The 14,970-nt window shown below is 43.8% G+C and overlaps 1 protein-coding gene across 1 annotated transcript in view; it reads right to left on the bottom strand.

Moving 5' to 3' along the window:
- ABCB10 (ATP binding cassette subfamily B member 10) overlaps positions 1-14,970 on the bottom strand; it is a 34,601-nt gene that overhangs the window by 6,693 nt on the left and 12,938 nt on the right. The window contains exons 4-9 of the mRNA XM_036277394.1: positions 13,676-13,810; positions 12,289-12,435; positions 11,166-11,301; positions 4,366-4,461; positions 2,749-2,958; positions 714-793 (exon numbers count right to left, since the gene is read on the bottom strand). Coding sequence (XP_036133287.1) covers positions 714-793; positions 2,749-2,958; positions 4,366-4,461; positions 11,166-11,301; positions 12,289-12,435; positions 13,676-13,810 — 804 coding nt within the window. The remainder of the gene's footprint in view (positions 1-713; positions 794-2,748; positions 2,959-4,365; positions 4,462-11,165; positions 11,302-12,288; positions 12,436-13,675; positions 13,811-14,970) is intronic.

The following is a 14,970-nucleotide window of genomic DNA, read 5'->3' as shown; positions in this document are numbered from 1 at the left end:
GAATGGTCCTAAAAAGGAAATAAGCTTCCAGCTTCTTTTCTGCATTCCATAATAATATGCACTGCTGATATCCTTATGCTACCGAGCAACCCTCATCACTGCCCCACCTGCCCCTCACCCAGTGGACAGGGCTAAGGACAAGGTCTGCGGGGAAGCTCCTTAGAAGCAGAGGCTCAGGTTTGTCTGCTGTGCACACAGCCTGGTAATGAAAATATAAACAGCTGTGCCAAATTTCCCTGCACCAAGCGGTCTTATGAAAACAGCCTCATCAAAGTGACCACATTACATTAATGTGCTGCCTGGAAACCTCTTGCAAGGGGACCCTGGCTCTTTCTTCGCACAGACTTGGTCGCTTTTAGCAAAACCCTTTATGGCCAACAGTAGACTGTGGCTGGTAATAAAAATGGGAATTGGGGAAGAGGCAGGAGAAGCTAAAAAGCTAGTTTTCTCCCCATCTTCTAGATGATCTGCATTACAAATTCATATCAGCCCCAGCTTTTGATAAAAAGTCCATGCTTCAGTGGGTTAAAGCATTTGAGGTTGTGAGAAATGGCACTGTTTAAAGACCTAAACTATCTGCCATGTGAGACTAGTTTAATACATCTGGGAAAATGCCACTCCTTCTCTTTTGAGAGATTTAAGACCGAGCAAACAGCGAATGACAAAAGCAACTTTAAAAGACAGTACAATAAAAATAAAACCCCTTCTCCTACCTGACTCACTGTCCCAATCTTGGATCTCAGCCAGACTGGATTTAGCTGGCGGATATCACGACCGTCGAGACTGATCGTTCCTTATAGAGAGAAAATGAAAAGTTGCTGAGTGCCTGGGGGCCAATGACTAATGTAAACACAGAAAGGCTCTGATGGGAAAATTCTAGACTCAGTTTCTAAAAGATTGAAAGTATACTCAAAATCTCCAATCGAAACCCAACATATCTCATGGAGTTTCAGAGCTGAAGGGCTTTATGGATCAGCTGTGTTTGCTGTCCCTGCGGTGGTTAGCCAACTGGCCCAGTGAGCTCACCCAGAGGCTGCGGGGAGCTTCCCAGAGTCCCCGGAGTGTCTTGGGGCACCACGGTAAGAAGCACCTGTGTAAAGCTTTGGTTCAGACGAGACTTATGTGGGAGAGGTGCGGCCATGAGGTGTCCACTTGCACAAACATTGGCAGAGGTGACACCACTTTGAAGCTGGCATCATGACAGTGGCCACCAAATTCCGTAGCTTCCTAAACATGACACCAGCAACTACCTTAAAGGCCTGGTTTTGCAGTGAAGTTCTGGGAAATGTCCTGGAAGTTCAACCCTACAGTGATTTTTGAGCTGTTTTACTACTTCTTAAAATATCCCTTCTTGCATAAACTTAGTTGGAGAGACTTTGTTATCTAAAACTAAGAATCTGATGGATACTGTGGCAGAGCTTTTAAATAACGAGATGTAACTCTGACCTTGGCTAACAGAATTAATTCTACACATTAAGGGAACTCGACAGTGCTGGGTGATGATGACGACGTGACTCAGTAAGAAACGCCATCCCTTCGGTTAGGGGTGCATAATTATACAAGCCAGCTATAAACTCTCACAAGCTGGCAGAAACCTGAGGTCTTTGACTTAAAAAGCACACGTGCTCTATACACAACACAAGGCAGGGATTAGAGCATGGTTTCTTTCCTCCTTGATTTATTCACCATGATGAAGAGACTAGAGCAGCAGTATTCTGACTTTATTTACACAACCTAACTAGGAATTTTCTAAACTCAGAATTTTATAGCGAGTGGAGAGTACAAGACAGTGGTTCCAGGGGCAAACGGTGCAGTGACATCCCTTACACACGGCCGGTGATTCCGTGCAGCAGGATCTGCAAGTCAAAAAGATGATCTGGCACGTAACCAGCTCTCACACTGCTTTAAACAAACAAACAAAAATACAGGTACAAAGACCACAAGGCAGACTCTTCTTAAATTCATGATTTGATTTTTACTAACCGTTGTTTCCTTGCTGAAAAACATCCTTTTCTCAATTCAAAATTAAATCAGTACATGTAGAATATCTACTCCAGGTTCTGATATGAAGAAGGATATAAACCTTGTAACTATCTGTGGTGATGGATGTAAACTCGACACAGTGTGATCATTTTGCAATATATACAATTATCAAATTATATGTTGTATATCTGAAATATATGTCAATCATATCTCAATAAAAAGGATATAACAAAGTAAAATAATGTATTCTTTGCTTTAAAAGACGCTACAGTTCGTTAAACATAAAATAAAAACCAGAATGAGAAAAATTCATTAAGAACATCCTTTCTTTCTAAAGAAGCTTCTTTGGAACAGTCACAGAGGAGGACATTACTGAGCGACAGATACTGTCTGCACAAGCTCAGCAGCGGGCCGAGGGGCACTTACTCCACGGTGCTGGTAGCTGTCGAGCAGCCCCTGCCCCTCTCCCGGGAGGGGCCACCAGCAGAACCCTGTGCGGGAGGTGAGGGGGAAGAATTCAGGCAGTCACTCAGGACTTGAAGAGGTCTGACAGAAATACACAAAATGCCTGAGGGCCTTCGGTATGGGCTGCCCTAACCCTACAAGTGACAGCTTTGTCAAAGGAGGTCTCTTCTGGGAACAAACCCTCTGGTATTCAGAACTCTCACACTATAACTCTCCGCATAATTTTATCCTGGTTCAGGGCACACGAGTAAGAAGAGCTCAGGACAGCCCTTCTGCCCTACAGTGCGGTGAACCACTCACCAGAAATGGGGTCGTACAGCCTCAGCAGGAGGGAAACCGCTGTTGATTTGCCAGAACCACTTGGGCCAACCAGTGCAGTGACAGACCCTGACGGGATGGAAAGGCTGAAATCCTGGAATATGGGCACCTCGGGGCGAGCAGGATATGTGAAATGCACGTTCTTAAACTCCAAAGCACCCTGGAAGCTTTTTTCATCCAAGATGAGCCCCTCTGAAACATAAGATGGAATACTAATTACTTAACGCGCACATCAAAGTCACAGCTGAACTCAGTTCCCACTTGTCTGACTGCAGACACAGCTGGCCCCACGGCGCTGGTCCTGGAGGTCCTGGAGTCGGAGCTCTTCCTGGGCAAGTCGGAAGGGGCCTCCGTGCTCACCCTGAGCCTGCTCTGCTCGCCCTCTATCCGAGGTCTGTGCGAGTCATCTCGATGGATTCTCACAGCCCCAGCTCACCTGACGGGACACTGTGGCCTTGCCCTGGGGTTTGAGAGAACAATGACAGGCATGTGGGCATTTCACAGCAGCCAGGGAGCCAGAGGGGATCAAGGTCTATGCTGTCCTGGTATTACCCTGGGCTCATCTGTTCCAGCCTGTGTCACTGGGGAATACGGGTGTGTGCTAACAGTGTCCTAGAGTCAGGGAGGGACTGGGAGTGGCTAAGGAGACACTTCTGCGCCCTGAGGACTGGCTGCCAAGGAAGCAGCTAATAAGAGATGTCTCTAGCCCTGGCCAGTTTGGCCCAGCGGTTAAAGCGTCGACCTGTGGTCCTGAGAGACCCGGGTTCGGTTCCCGCTAAGGGCGCGTACCTCGGTTGCAGTTTGTCCCCGGCCCTGGTCGGTCGTGCGGGTGGCAGCCACTCGATGTGTCCCTTTCACATCGATGTTTCTCTCTCTCTCTCTCTCTGTTCCTCTCTCTCCCTCCCACTCTACCTGAACAAAAAAAAAAAAATGGGAAAATGTCCTCGTGTGAGGATAAAAAAAAAAAATAGATGTCTCTAGACAACTAGCACCAGCATTCCTCACTCCACCCCAAAAGCCAAGAAATTTAGAGGCTTTTTTGTTTTGTTTTAATCCTTAACCCAAAGTATTTTCCATTGATTTTCAGGTAGAGTGGAAGGGAAGGAGGGAGGGGGAACGAGGAGGAGGGAGAGAGAGAGAAACATCTATGTGAGAGATTGGTTGCCCCTAATCAGGGCCGGGTATGAACTGCAACTGAGATACATGCCCTTGACTGGAATCAAACCCGAGACTCTTTGGTCCTCAGGCCGAGGCTCTAACCGCTGAGCCAAACTGACCAGGGCTAGAAGCTTTTATATGTGTGATGACTCTTCCTTTCCTCCTGTCCCCCCCCCCCCCACACACACACAAAATCACTAAGGAAAGCAAATCTGGTGGACTGTCAGGGCCCTTCCTATGGGCATGCCTGGGCAGTAAGTCACCTGAGGGGAGGTTAATACTGGGTGGCACACCATGTGGTCGGCCCCCGAGCTTTCAGGGACATCCCTGCGCCCTCCAACACTTGTCCTTCCTCTCTTACACCCGCCCCTCTAATGACCCTTGTCCACAGCCCCATTTGTTGAATCCCAGCATAAAAGCACACACACACGTCAGACTCACCGTCGAAAGGAAGCTCGGGCTTTCTCTCCAGGAGCTCCCAGAGGCGTGCCCCGGCACCCAGGCCCTTCATCAGCTCCGAGTAGAATGAGCTCAGCCCTGAGGACGAGAAGCCAACATCCACCACTGCACCAGGAGCCAGCCTCTGCTACTCCCATCCCGGGGGAGAGGTAACACTTGCTTTCAACAGAAAACCTGTTACTTTCCACAAAGGATTTGAGGCCGCTACCTGCGAGTCCATGTTCAGAATTCCCTGGGTCTCTTACCCTTATTTTCCTTCAGCTTCTCCTCCTCCAATTTCACTGATTTCTAATAAGGATTTAATGGCTGATCGGGGCATTTACAAATACATACAGCCATAGTAATCAACCACTGAATTAAAATCACGATGTTACAGAGAAAATTCTACCTCGCCAAAAACATAGCAATATAAATAAAATGCAATGCTTATCATAAATTTGAAAGAAAAATAAAATATCCCAATATTCATTTTTAAATTCATATACACACACATAAATCAAACCTCCCTTTCAGGCACTCAAAAATTTAACTTTTACTAGGCTGGAAACTGAACAGAAACTTGGAAATGTTAAATATTCCAACGATCTCTTTCTTAGTCACTTCCATCCCATCCAGTAGATTTTTTGTTTTGTTCTGTTGAGGATTTCCTTTGCTGTGCAGAAACTTTTGATTTGATGTAGTCCCATTTGTTTATTTTCTCTTGTTTCCTTTGTCCAGGGAGACAAATCCAAAAAAAAAAAAAAGATTGCTAAGACTGATATCGAAGAGAGTTTACTGCCTTTGTTTTCTTCTAGGAGTTTTATGGTTTCAGGTCATATATTTAAGTCTTTAATATATTTTGAGTTTATTTTTATATATGAGAAAAGGGAGTGGTCCAGCCCGGCCTGTGTGGCTCAGTGGCTGAGCATCGACCCATGCACCAAGAGGTCACTGGTTTGATTCCCAGTCAGGGCACATGCCCAGGTTGTGGGCCAAATCCCCAGTTGGGGGCATGCAGGAAGTGGTTAATTGATGATCTCTCTCATCGATGTTTCTGTCTCTCTCTCCCTCTCTCTCTCTAAAGTCAATAAAGAAAAAAAATTTTTTTTAATAAATAAAAGGGAGTGGTCCGCTTTCTTTTCTTTCTTTCTTTTTTTTTTTGCATGTATCTATCCAGTTTTCCCAACACCATTTATTGATAAAACAGTATATTCTTGTCTCCCATGTTGTAGATCAATTAACCATACGATCGTGGGTTTATTTCTGGGCTTTCTGAATTGAATAAACACTTCATACAGACATACAGATGGCCAACAAACATGAAAAGATGCTCAACATCACTAATTATCAGAAAAATGCAAATCAAAACCACAATGAGATATCACGTCATACCTGTCAGAATGGCTATTATAAAAAAGTCAACAAATAATAAGTGTTGGACAGGATGTGAAGAAATGGGAACTTGTGTGCACTGTTGGTGGGACTGTGAAATGGTGTAGCCATTACGGAAAACAGTATGAAGGATCCGAAAAAATTTAAAAATAGAACTACCATATGACCCAGCACTTCTACTCTGGACATTTATCCAAAGAAAATAAAAACACTAATTTGAAAAGATAAATGCACCTCTATATTCACTGCAGCATTATTTGCAATAGCAAAGATATGGAAGTAACCTAGGTGTCCATCAATAGATAAAGGGAAAAATAAGATGTGGCATATATACACAATGGAATATTATTCAGCCATAAAAAATGAAATCTTATCATTTGTGACAACATGAATGAACTAGAGGGTATTAATATAAGGGAAGTAAGTCAGACAGAGAAAGACAAATACTACATGAGTTCACTTACATGTGAAATAAAGAAACCCCAGAAACAGATTCGGAGATACAAAGGAAAAATGATGGTTGTTAAAGGTGGGTAGGGGGATGGGTAAAAAAGATGAAGGAAAATAAGAGGCACAAACTTCCAGTTATAAATAAGTCATGAGGATGTAATATACAGCACAGGGAATACAGTCAATAATATTGTAATAACTTCGTTTGATGACAGATAGTTTACCAGACACCTTGTGGTGATCACAACACAAGTTATATAAATGCAGAATCACTACGGTGAACACCTGAAACTAATATAATATTGTAAGTTAACTATACTTTAATAAAAAATAAAGTCACCTTTGAACTAATTCATATTTAAATAATGACTTGATTAATGACTTAAACTCTCAAGTACCACTGGTCCTTGTCAACTGCCATAACATATAACACTGTCTCTCCATAAGGATGCTGAAAAAAATGCAATTCAAATATTTTTTCTAAGGTATAATTTGTGCATGCATTTGTATATGTTTGTGTAAGATGCAGTGAATTAAAACTTCCAGGTTGTATTAAAAGTGCATTGGTGGTACGTATACACAATGGAGTACTATGCAGCTGTAAGAAAGAAAGATCTCTTATCCTTTGAGACGACATGGCGGGACCTGGAAAGTATTATCCTAAGCGAAACAAGCCAAACAGAGAAAGACAAGTTTCATATGATCTCACTTATTTGTGGAATATAATGAACATAACAGTCTGTGGAATGGGGTAGTCCCAAAGACATGGAAGTGGGGTACAGACTGACAATCCCCAGAAGAGAGGGTGGTGGAGGAGAGATAAACCACAGAACTTATATGCATGTATGCATGAACAATGGACATGGACAACACAGCTGGGGACAGGGTGGGGAGGGGGAATCAATGGGGGGAAAAGGAGAAACATCTGTAACAAAACTAAATAAATTAATTCATTTAAAAAAAGTGCATTGGGACCCTGGCCAGTTTAGCTCAGTGGTTAGAGCGTGGGCCCGCAGCAGAATCATGGGTTCAATGCCAGTCAGGACACATACTTCAGTTGTGGTTTGGTCCAAAATCCTGGTCGGGACTGAGCGGGAGGCAACCAATTGATGTGTCTCTCTCACATCCATCGCCCCCCTTCCCTGTTTCCCACTTCAGCTGAAGATAAATGGAAAAATATCCTCGGGTGAGGATTACAAAAAAAAAGTGCATTGGGAAGAAATAGGTTCAGGTAAATATTGCCAACTGATCTTTGACATATGGTCAAAGGCAATTCAGTGGAGCAAGGATTGTCTTTTCATCAAATGGTACTGAGCAACTGAACATCCACATGCGAAAAATTAATCTAGACACAGACAGTACACCCTTCACAAAAATTAACTCGAAATAGCCTTGGCTGGTTTGGTTCAGCGGTCAGAGCGGCTGCCTGCGAAGCAAAGGATCTCGGGTTCGATTCCTAGTCAAGGGCACATACCTGGGTTGCAGGTTTGATCCTCAGCCCCACTTGGAGTTGTGCAGGAGGCAACCAATCAGTGTATCTCCTCTCACATCAATGTTTCTCCCCCCCCCCATTCCCTTCCACTCTAAAAATAATCAATGGAAAAATATCCTCGGGTGAGGATTAACAATAACAAAAAAATGAATTACAGACCTAAATGCAAATGAAAAATGATATATAAAAGATGTATAGATGGCCAATAGCATATGAAATAACATGTCATTATGTAATCACAAATGAAAACAATGAGATACCACGACACATCTCTTAGAATGGCATAAATCCAAAACTCTGGCTGTGGAGGTTGTGGGACAATAGGAACCCTCGTTCACTGTCAATGGGTAAGTAAAATGGTACAGCCATTTTGAAAGACAATTTGGGAGTTTCTTACAATATTAAACGTACTCTTACCATCCAATCCAGCAATTTCACTCCTTTGTATTTACGCAAAGGAGTTGAAAACTCATGTTCATACAAAAATCTGCATGTGAATGTTTATAGCAATTTTATTCATAATTGCCAAAACATGGGAGCAACTAAGATGACCTTCAGTAGGTGAATGGATAAATAAATCATGGTACACCAGACAATGAAATATTATTCATTGCTAAAAAAAAAAAAAGAGCTCTCAAGCCATGAAAAGACATGGAGGAACCTTAAATGTACATTACTAAATGAAAGAAGCCAATCTGAAAAGGCAGATTCCACCTATGTGACATTATGAAAAAGGCAAAACTATGTAGATAGTAAAAAGATCAGCCCAGCCGGTGTGGCTCAGTGGTTGACCATCGACCCATGCACTAAGAGGTCGCCAGTTCGATTCCCAGTCAGGGCACATGCCCAGGTTGTGGGCCAGATCCCCAGTGGGGAGCATGCAGGAGGCAGCCAATCCATGTTCTCTCTCATCGATGTTTCTATATCCCTCTCCTCTCTCTCTAAAATCAATAAAGAAAAAAAAATTTTTTTAAAATCAGTGGTTGTTCAACACAGTGAAGAGTTTAGACTCTCAAAAACAAAATGGCCCTGGATAAACAAAATGTGGTCTAGCCATACAATGAACTTTGAAAACATTATGCTAAGTGGAAGAAGCCAAACACACAAAGCCACACGTTATGTGATTTCATTTATATGAAATATCTGGAATAATTACACAGAGACAGGAAACAAACTGTGGTTGCTAGGGTCTATGGGAGGGCGGGGTATGGAGACAGACTGATTAATGAGCATTAATTTTAAGATGGTGAAACTATTATGGAACTAAATTGAGGTGGTAGTTGCACACGTTGTGAATGCAGTAAATACCACTGAACTGTTAATTTTCAAATGGTTAATGTTAAGTTGTGTGAATTTCACCTCAATAAAAAAGTAAGTAAATAAGAAAAAAATCACTGGGATTCAGTAGAAAGATGTGAGAACATTCCTTAGTGTAAAATAAACAAGGATACTTTTTGTCAAACAGCACTTTCCGACCCTCTTTCAGCAGAAAGTGTATTATTAGAACTTGTTTTTAGTTGTTGTTTTAGTGCTGTTCTAAGCAGAAACCAATATTTTTTTTTAAATCTTATTTATTTATTGGTTGTCGATCCATTTCAAAAGTACTTTCAACAGTGAGCTTCACAAAAGCAGTTAAAATCCAACTCAACCTGCTGAACTAAATCCCGGCAGCCTCAGGTTCTCGGCTGGGAAACGCGGGGAAGCGGGGGGAGGAGCCCTGACAGGTCTGTCCATCTTGGCTTTTCCTCCCTCGCCCGTGACAGCTGTTACCCAAGACAGTTGACAGGGCTGTGGGAGAGCCTGTGACTAACAAAGTCAAGTTACCCCAAAGTCTTGTACACAGGCCAAGCCTCCGTAGCACCTTCAGCAACAGGGGAGGTAACTGACTCCTGGTGGACTAGAACTACTCCAACCTATTTCTGCGCAAGTCACAGTTGTGAACTTGTCAGGACAAAAAGTAGGGCAGTGTAACACCCAAGACCAGAGGTAGTTACTATCAGGTGAGGTCGTATGGAAAAAGGGGGGCAGGGGAAAGAGGACGGTCTAAGAAAGAACAGGTCAACCAGGGCAGAAAACGTGAGCTCAGTGGAGACCAGGGAGGCAAGCTGACTGTGGTCAAGACGGAATGTAAACGGAAAGGCTACAGACAGGGGAAGTGCGGGCAGGCAACCCCACTCTGAGGTGGGACAGAGACTTTAAGGAACATGACTCATGGGCGTGCGACCCTACAGCCCAGCGGACAAAGAGGAAAGAACATCACTACTGTCACTGGATGCCCCCGACTGCCTCTCAAATCACTCAGCAACCTGAAATGTTTTCCTGTGTTCTTGAACCCCGCCAGCAGAACTGAAATGCTACTTGTAGGGGTCTCTGGAAATCAGTCCAGAAAATACCCACACTTGCCTGCAGATGTCTAAGGAACAGCCTCTGCCTTTAACCAGTAGACACCAAATTCTGGACACAAAAATCTCACGCTGAGGTGGAGTACTCAAATTCTATTAATCAGACCTCGGGCTATTTTTTTTTTTTTTATCCTCACCCGAGGACATTTTTCCATTTTTTGTTCAGGTAGAGTGGGAGGGAGAGAGAGGAAGAGAGAGAGAGAGAAACATCGACGTGAAAGGGACACATCGAGTGGCTGCCACCCACACGATCAACCAGGGCCGGGGACAAACTGCAACCGAGGTATGTGCCTTTAGCGGGAACCAAACCCGGGTCTCTCTGGACCGTAGGCCGACGCTCTAACCGCTGAGCCAAACCGGCCAGGGCAGACCTCAGGCTATTTATCTAACCTTTCCACCTTGGTTTTCAAAGAAAGAAAGGAAAACAAAAAGCAGGAAATCAGTTGTCCCTTGTTGGCTGGTGATGCAGGAAAGGTACAGAATAGAAAGCTTCACAGACTTTACACAGTGCCCTCCCTTCACCCAGGAATGAACAATGAAAGCTGAACTCAGAGATTCTTGACAAAAGCAAATAGCTCTGCTTCATGCACATTCTAATTTGTATTTTTTGGTTGTTCATTAGTTTTGAACAAGGTTGACTCTGTACAAAAGAAAGTTTATTCCCCAGTGATTGGCCAAACATTAAACAATCCCTACCATAGGACTGTGGTTTCCTGTGCACACCTGTTCAGCACTGTCCTTCCTCCTCCCTACATTCATTCTATGAGCCAAGTGAACAAGTTTTGCAGTTAGGAAATACTGCCCCTGAGTGACCCTGCGCTCAGTGAGTGACAAGTGACCTCCCCAAATCCTAAACTTCCCAACCAAGCCACTGCTTGCCTACGCAGGAGTCACACTCATATCTTTATTTTTTCTTTTAAAGTTACGCTGGAATAACATTCTAGGAAACGGTGTTTTCAGGTGAAGTTATCTGCTGAGAGGGAGTGATATGAAAGTTAAGTTTTCATTTCAGAGCCTGGAATCTGATTTTCCATTTGTAACTCCCCAAGCCTATTGAAAGTATATACCTCCAATGCTCAGTCCAACCCAGAAAGCATACATTAGGAAGGAAGAGAGTTCACCCACTGTCATGTGGGCACTGCCCATCAGCAGCCCTCCTTTGTACAGGACAGAAAGCACAATCAGGTTCCCGGAGAGCCCAGTCTGTCAAATGAAGAAAACACAGAAGTGAGGTAGGAACCAAAGATCCAAAATGCAAAGACTTAATAACATGGTCAATAGTTTTCTTTCTGCATTTAACTATTACAGCAAGATTTTTCCAAAATATTATGTTTTCATCTAAATTTCAAATAAATACTTTAAAAAACATTATAATATTGAAATAAATAATCTCATCAACATAGACACCTAGGAGCATCAGATTCCTATTTTACTCTATCAGTTTGCAAAGGAAAAAAGGTAATATTAAAGATTCCTTCCCTAACTGGAGACAATGAATACGCGCTAGAACACGTGTTTATATATCCTAATATGATGCACTGGGCAAAGACTGGACTGAGAAGTTGGAGTCTGGGATCTCTGATCCACCTTGACCCGTGTTAGATGTGTGGTCCCAGTAAGTGCTGCCGTCTCTGGGCTTGTTTCCTTATCTGTTGGATCACCTCTCAAGTTCTTTCCCATTTGAACATATTATGAATTTGCCCTCATGGTGATTTTCTAGTTCAGTGTCCTATTTGAGTTCATTGTGATCAATGTGGTCAGTTTTTTTATACTTCCTTCTTGAAATGCGCTGAGGTCATTCTGGCTAGCTCTCAGCAGGCCTCAGACTGCCTGCGTCGGGAGACGTGGAGAGTCTGCCACCGCGCAGACGGCTGGCCCACGCGGGGCTTCCGCCGCAGGTCTGCAGTGGAGCTGAGAGTCTGCCACCCTGACCAGCTCCCGGGCGCAGCTGACGTGGCTCGTCAGGATCACACTGGGAATCAGTGCCTGATGCCATCCCGTTTGGTCGCACTACCCATGGCCTTTTCTTTAATTACATTTACTTGCCTTCTTTCCATTTACTTATTTTAAGGCAGTTCTTAGTCCTGAGGTAGAATAGAACCATTTTCTATTTCAGAGTCACAGAACAAAAACCTCTCCATCATAACATCCAATCCACCCTTTCCACTCTTTCCACAATGATGCACTTACCGCTCCGAAGAAGCCAGCCCGAGCAAATGCCTCTTTCCTCGCTAACTGCATCACAAAGTCCACTTTGCTGGCATATTTCTCTATTTCAGTCGTTTCTTTCCCAAAAGCTCGAACAGTTCTTATATTTCCAATACGTTCCTCAGCTAGCTGAGAGAATAACAAAAACATTTTAGGGGGGGGGCAAGATCACATTTAAAGATTTCTAGAAGCACAATTAAAAAGTGGTTCTCATTTTTTTGTTGTTGTTGTTAATCCTCACTGGAGGATATTTTTTCCATTAACTTTTTTAGAGAGAGTAGAAGGAAGGGAGAGAGAGAGAGAAATAGAGAAACATCAATGTGAGAGAGACACATCGGTCGGTTGTCTCCTGCACAACTGGATTGAACCTGCAACCCAGGTATGTGCCCATGACTGGGAATCGAACCCAAGATCTCTGGTGTGTGAGCCAACACTCTGTAACTATGCACCACACCTGCCAGGCCTGGTTCTCATTTTATCAATGGAAGTTGCTTGTAATACATGACTGAGTCAAAAATAGGTTGCAAAGGAGACTATACAGAACAATCGTATTTTTGGAAACCTAGATCTATACATATACACATCTTACATAGAGGTAGAAAGAGAAACAGGAGGGTAGGTAACTAGATACAGAAATGTATCTTTCTGCAGAGAAAAAGATACATAAAAAGGACAGGATTATGTATATATTTTTTTCTGTTTATATTTTCAAATAGAAACATACATGGTTTTTGTAATATAAAAATATAACATTTATTTTTTAAAAAGACAACATTAGACATTATTGCAAAGCTACTCTTACTAATTAATGAAGAACAGAGTGTCATCCAGAAAGTGTTTTGAAGATATAATTAGCCTTTTTGTTTTACAAGGAATAGTGATGCAAAGAAGTAAGAAGTCCATACAGCCGTGGCAGGTATGGCTCAGCGGTTAGAGTGTTGGCCCGCAGTCCAGGGTTCAGTTCCTGCTAAGGGCACGTACCTCGGTTGCAGTTTGTCCCCAGCCCCAGTTGGGGTAGTGTGGGTGGCAACCAGTCAATGTGTCTCTCTCACATTGATGTTTCTCTCTCTCTTCCCCCCTCTCTCCCTCTCACTCTATCTAAAGATGAATGCAAAAATGTCCTCAGGTGAGGATAAAAAAAAAAAAAAATAAGTCCATACAATGTTCAGTGAAGTTGGATCTACTGGGACACGTGGGTAGTAATTCAGTCTAGAAGGCAGAGTATTTTAGGTATCTAGGATCTTGGGGTCTAATGTAAGGAAACCTGAGTACTTTTTGAAAAGCCTAAACACATTTCTTAGGGTCTTGCCCCCTTGTGCCTTGGCTCTGAGCTCATTCAGTGGGGACCATGCCAGGGAAGGGCCTTTACCTGAGTGGCCTGTGCCAGGGAATCCTGAGTGACTTTGGTTAGTTTCCGTAGATATCGTCCATAAATCACAGCAAGGATGGACACTGGAGGCACCACACTCAAAACAAAAGTGGCCAGATGAGGTGAGACAAAAAACTGTCAAAAACAAAAGCCAAAAGGTGTTTGTTACACAGAGGAGCAAGACATTCTCAATACCTACTGTAGCTGTGTGTGTTTCAATAAACAGGCAGTCTCGAAGGTGCTATCTCAACACTGAACATCCTGTATTGGTGGAACTTTTCAGACACCTTCAGTCTTCATAAATCCCCTGAATATTCGGCATGCCACACAGGAGTCATGTGGTCAAGAGCTGCTGAAGAGTGTGGAGACAGCGTGCCCTCCATGCCAGACCACTGCTGCTCCACCGCTGCTCCACTACCTGAGACCATGCCGCACACAGAGGGGAGGCCCGTTCTGCTCACGCTGCCCTGACCACACCTGGGACTCTGTGCTCAAGTCTGGATCATCTTGAGGACACTGAACAACCAGAGTAATGTGTCCCATGGAGACGACCAAGACAGCAAAGAGAACAAAAAGCCCTGCATCGTGTGACGGAAAGGTGAAAGACGGCGGGAGGACATAACCAGCGGAGGAAGAGCTCCGGCGGTCCCCGTGGCTCAGTGGACTGGAGCACGGTGGGTCTGAACTCAGCACAAGGAGACAGCCCTCACGGCTGGAGCTGCACATCCTAGAAGTAATGTGGTGGATGTTCCTGTCAACCCTGCAATTTGGTGACTGTATTTTAAATGGTACTAGCATCTCTTCAGCAAAGTGTTAAAATCTGCCAAATCTCACTTAAACAGAAAATAGTATAATCAGAACAAGGCTCTCCTAAAATGCTGAGAAAAAGTTGCAGACTGAAGTGTAAAGTAATGGACAGAACAACCAATCCTTATCTCATCCAACAACTGAAGCAAACACTTCCAGGCGCCTGGGAGAGAAATGACCCGCACAGGCTCATCCAAGGGGAGAGGGGAGGTGGGAGTTAGAGAATAAGCAGCAGGTGAAAGAGAGAGGAAATAACTTCAGATGTAATGTGGTCTTAGAAGAGCAAGGGCACCAGGCACTGAGGCAGGAATGACCCACCCTGAGCAGGTGAGTCCAGCAGGGCACTGGGAGGATGGTCACCACAAGGAGGCAGTGTAGAGGCAGTGAGGTGATCAGGGCGGGTTCACAGTTCTGGGACCCGGATGCACCTAAGCTCGAGTGAACCAAGTGCATGGGGCATTCTCTACAGTGGGGCAGGAACGTCCACT

Source organism: Molossus molossus, unplaced genomic scaffold, assembly GCF_014108415.1.
Source record: "Molossus molossus isolate mMolMol1 unplaced genomic scaffold, mMolMol1.p scaffold_m16_p_23, whole genome shotgun sequence".
Classification (NCBI taxonomy): domain Eukaryota; kingdom Metazoa; phylum Chordata; class Mammalia; order Chiroptera; family Molossidae; genus Molossus; species Molossus molossus.
This window is presented reverse-complemented; position numbering and strand designations above follow the sequence as displayed.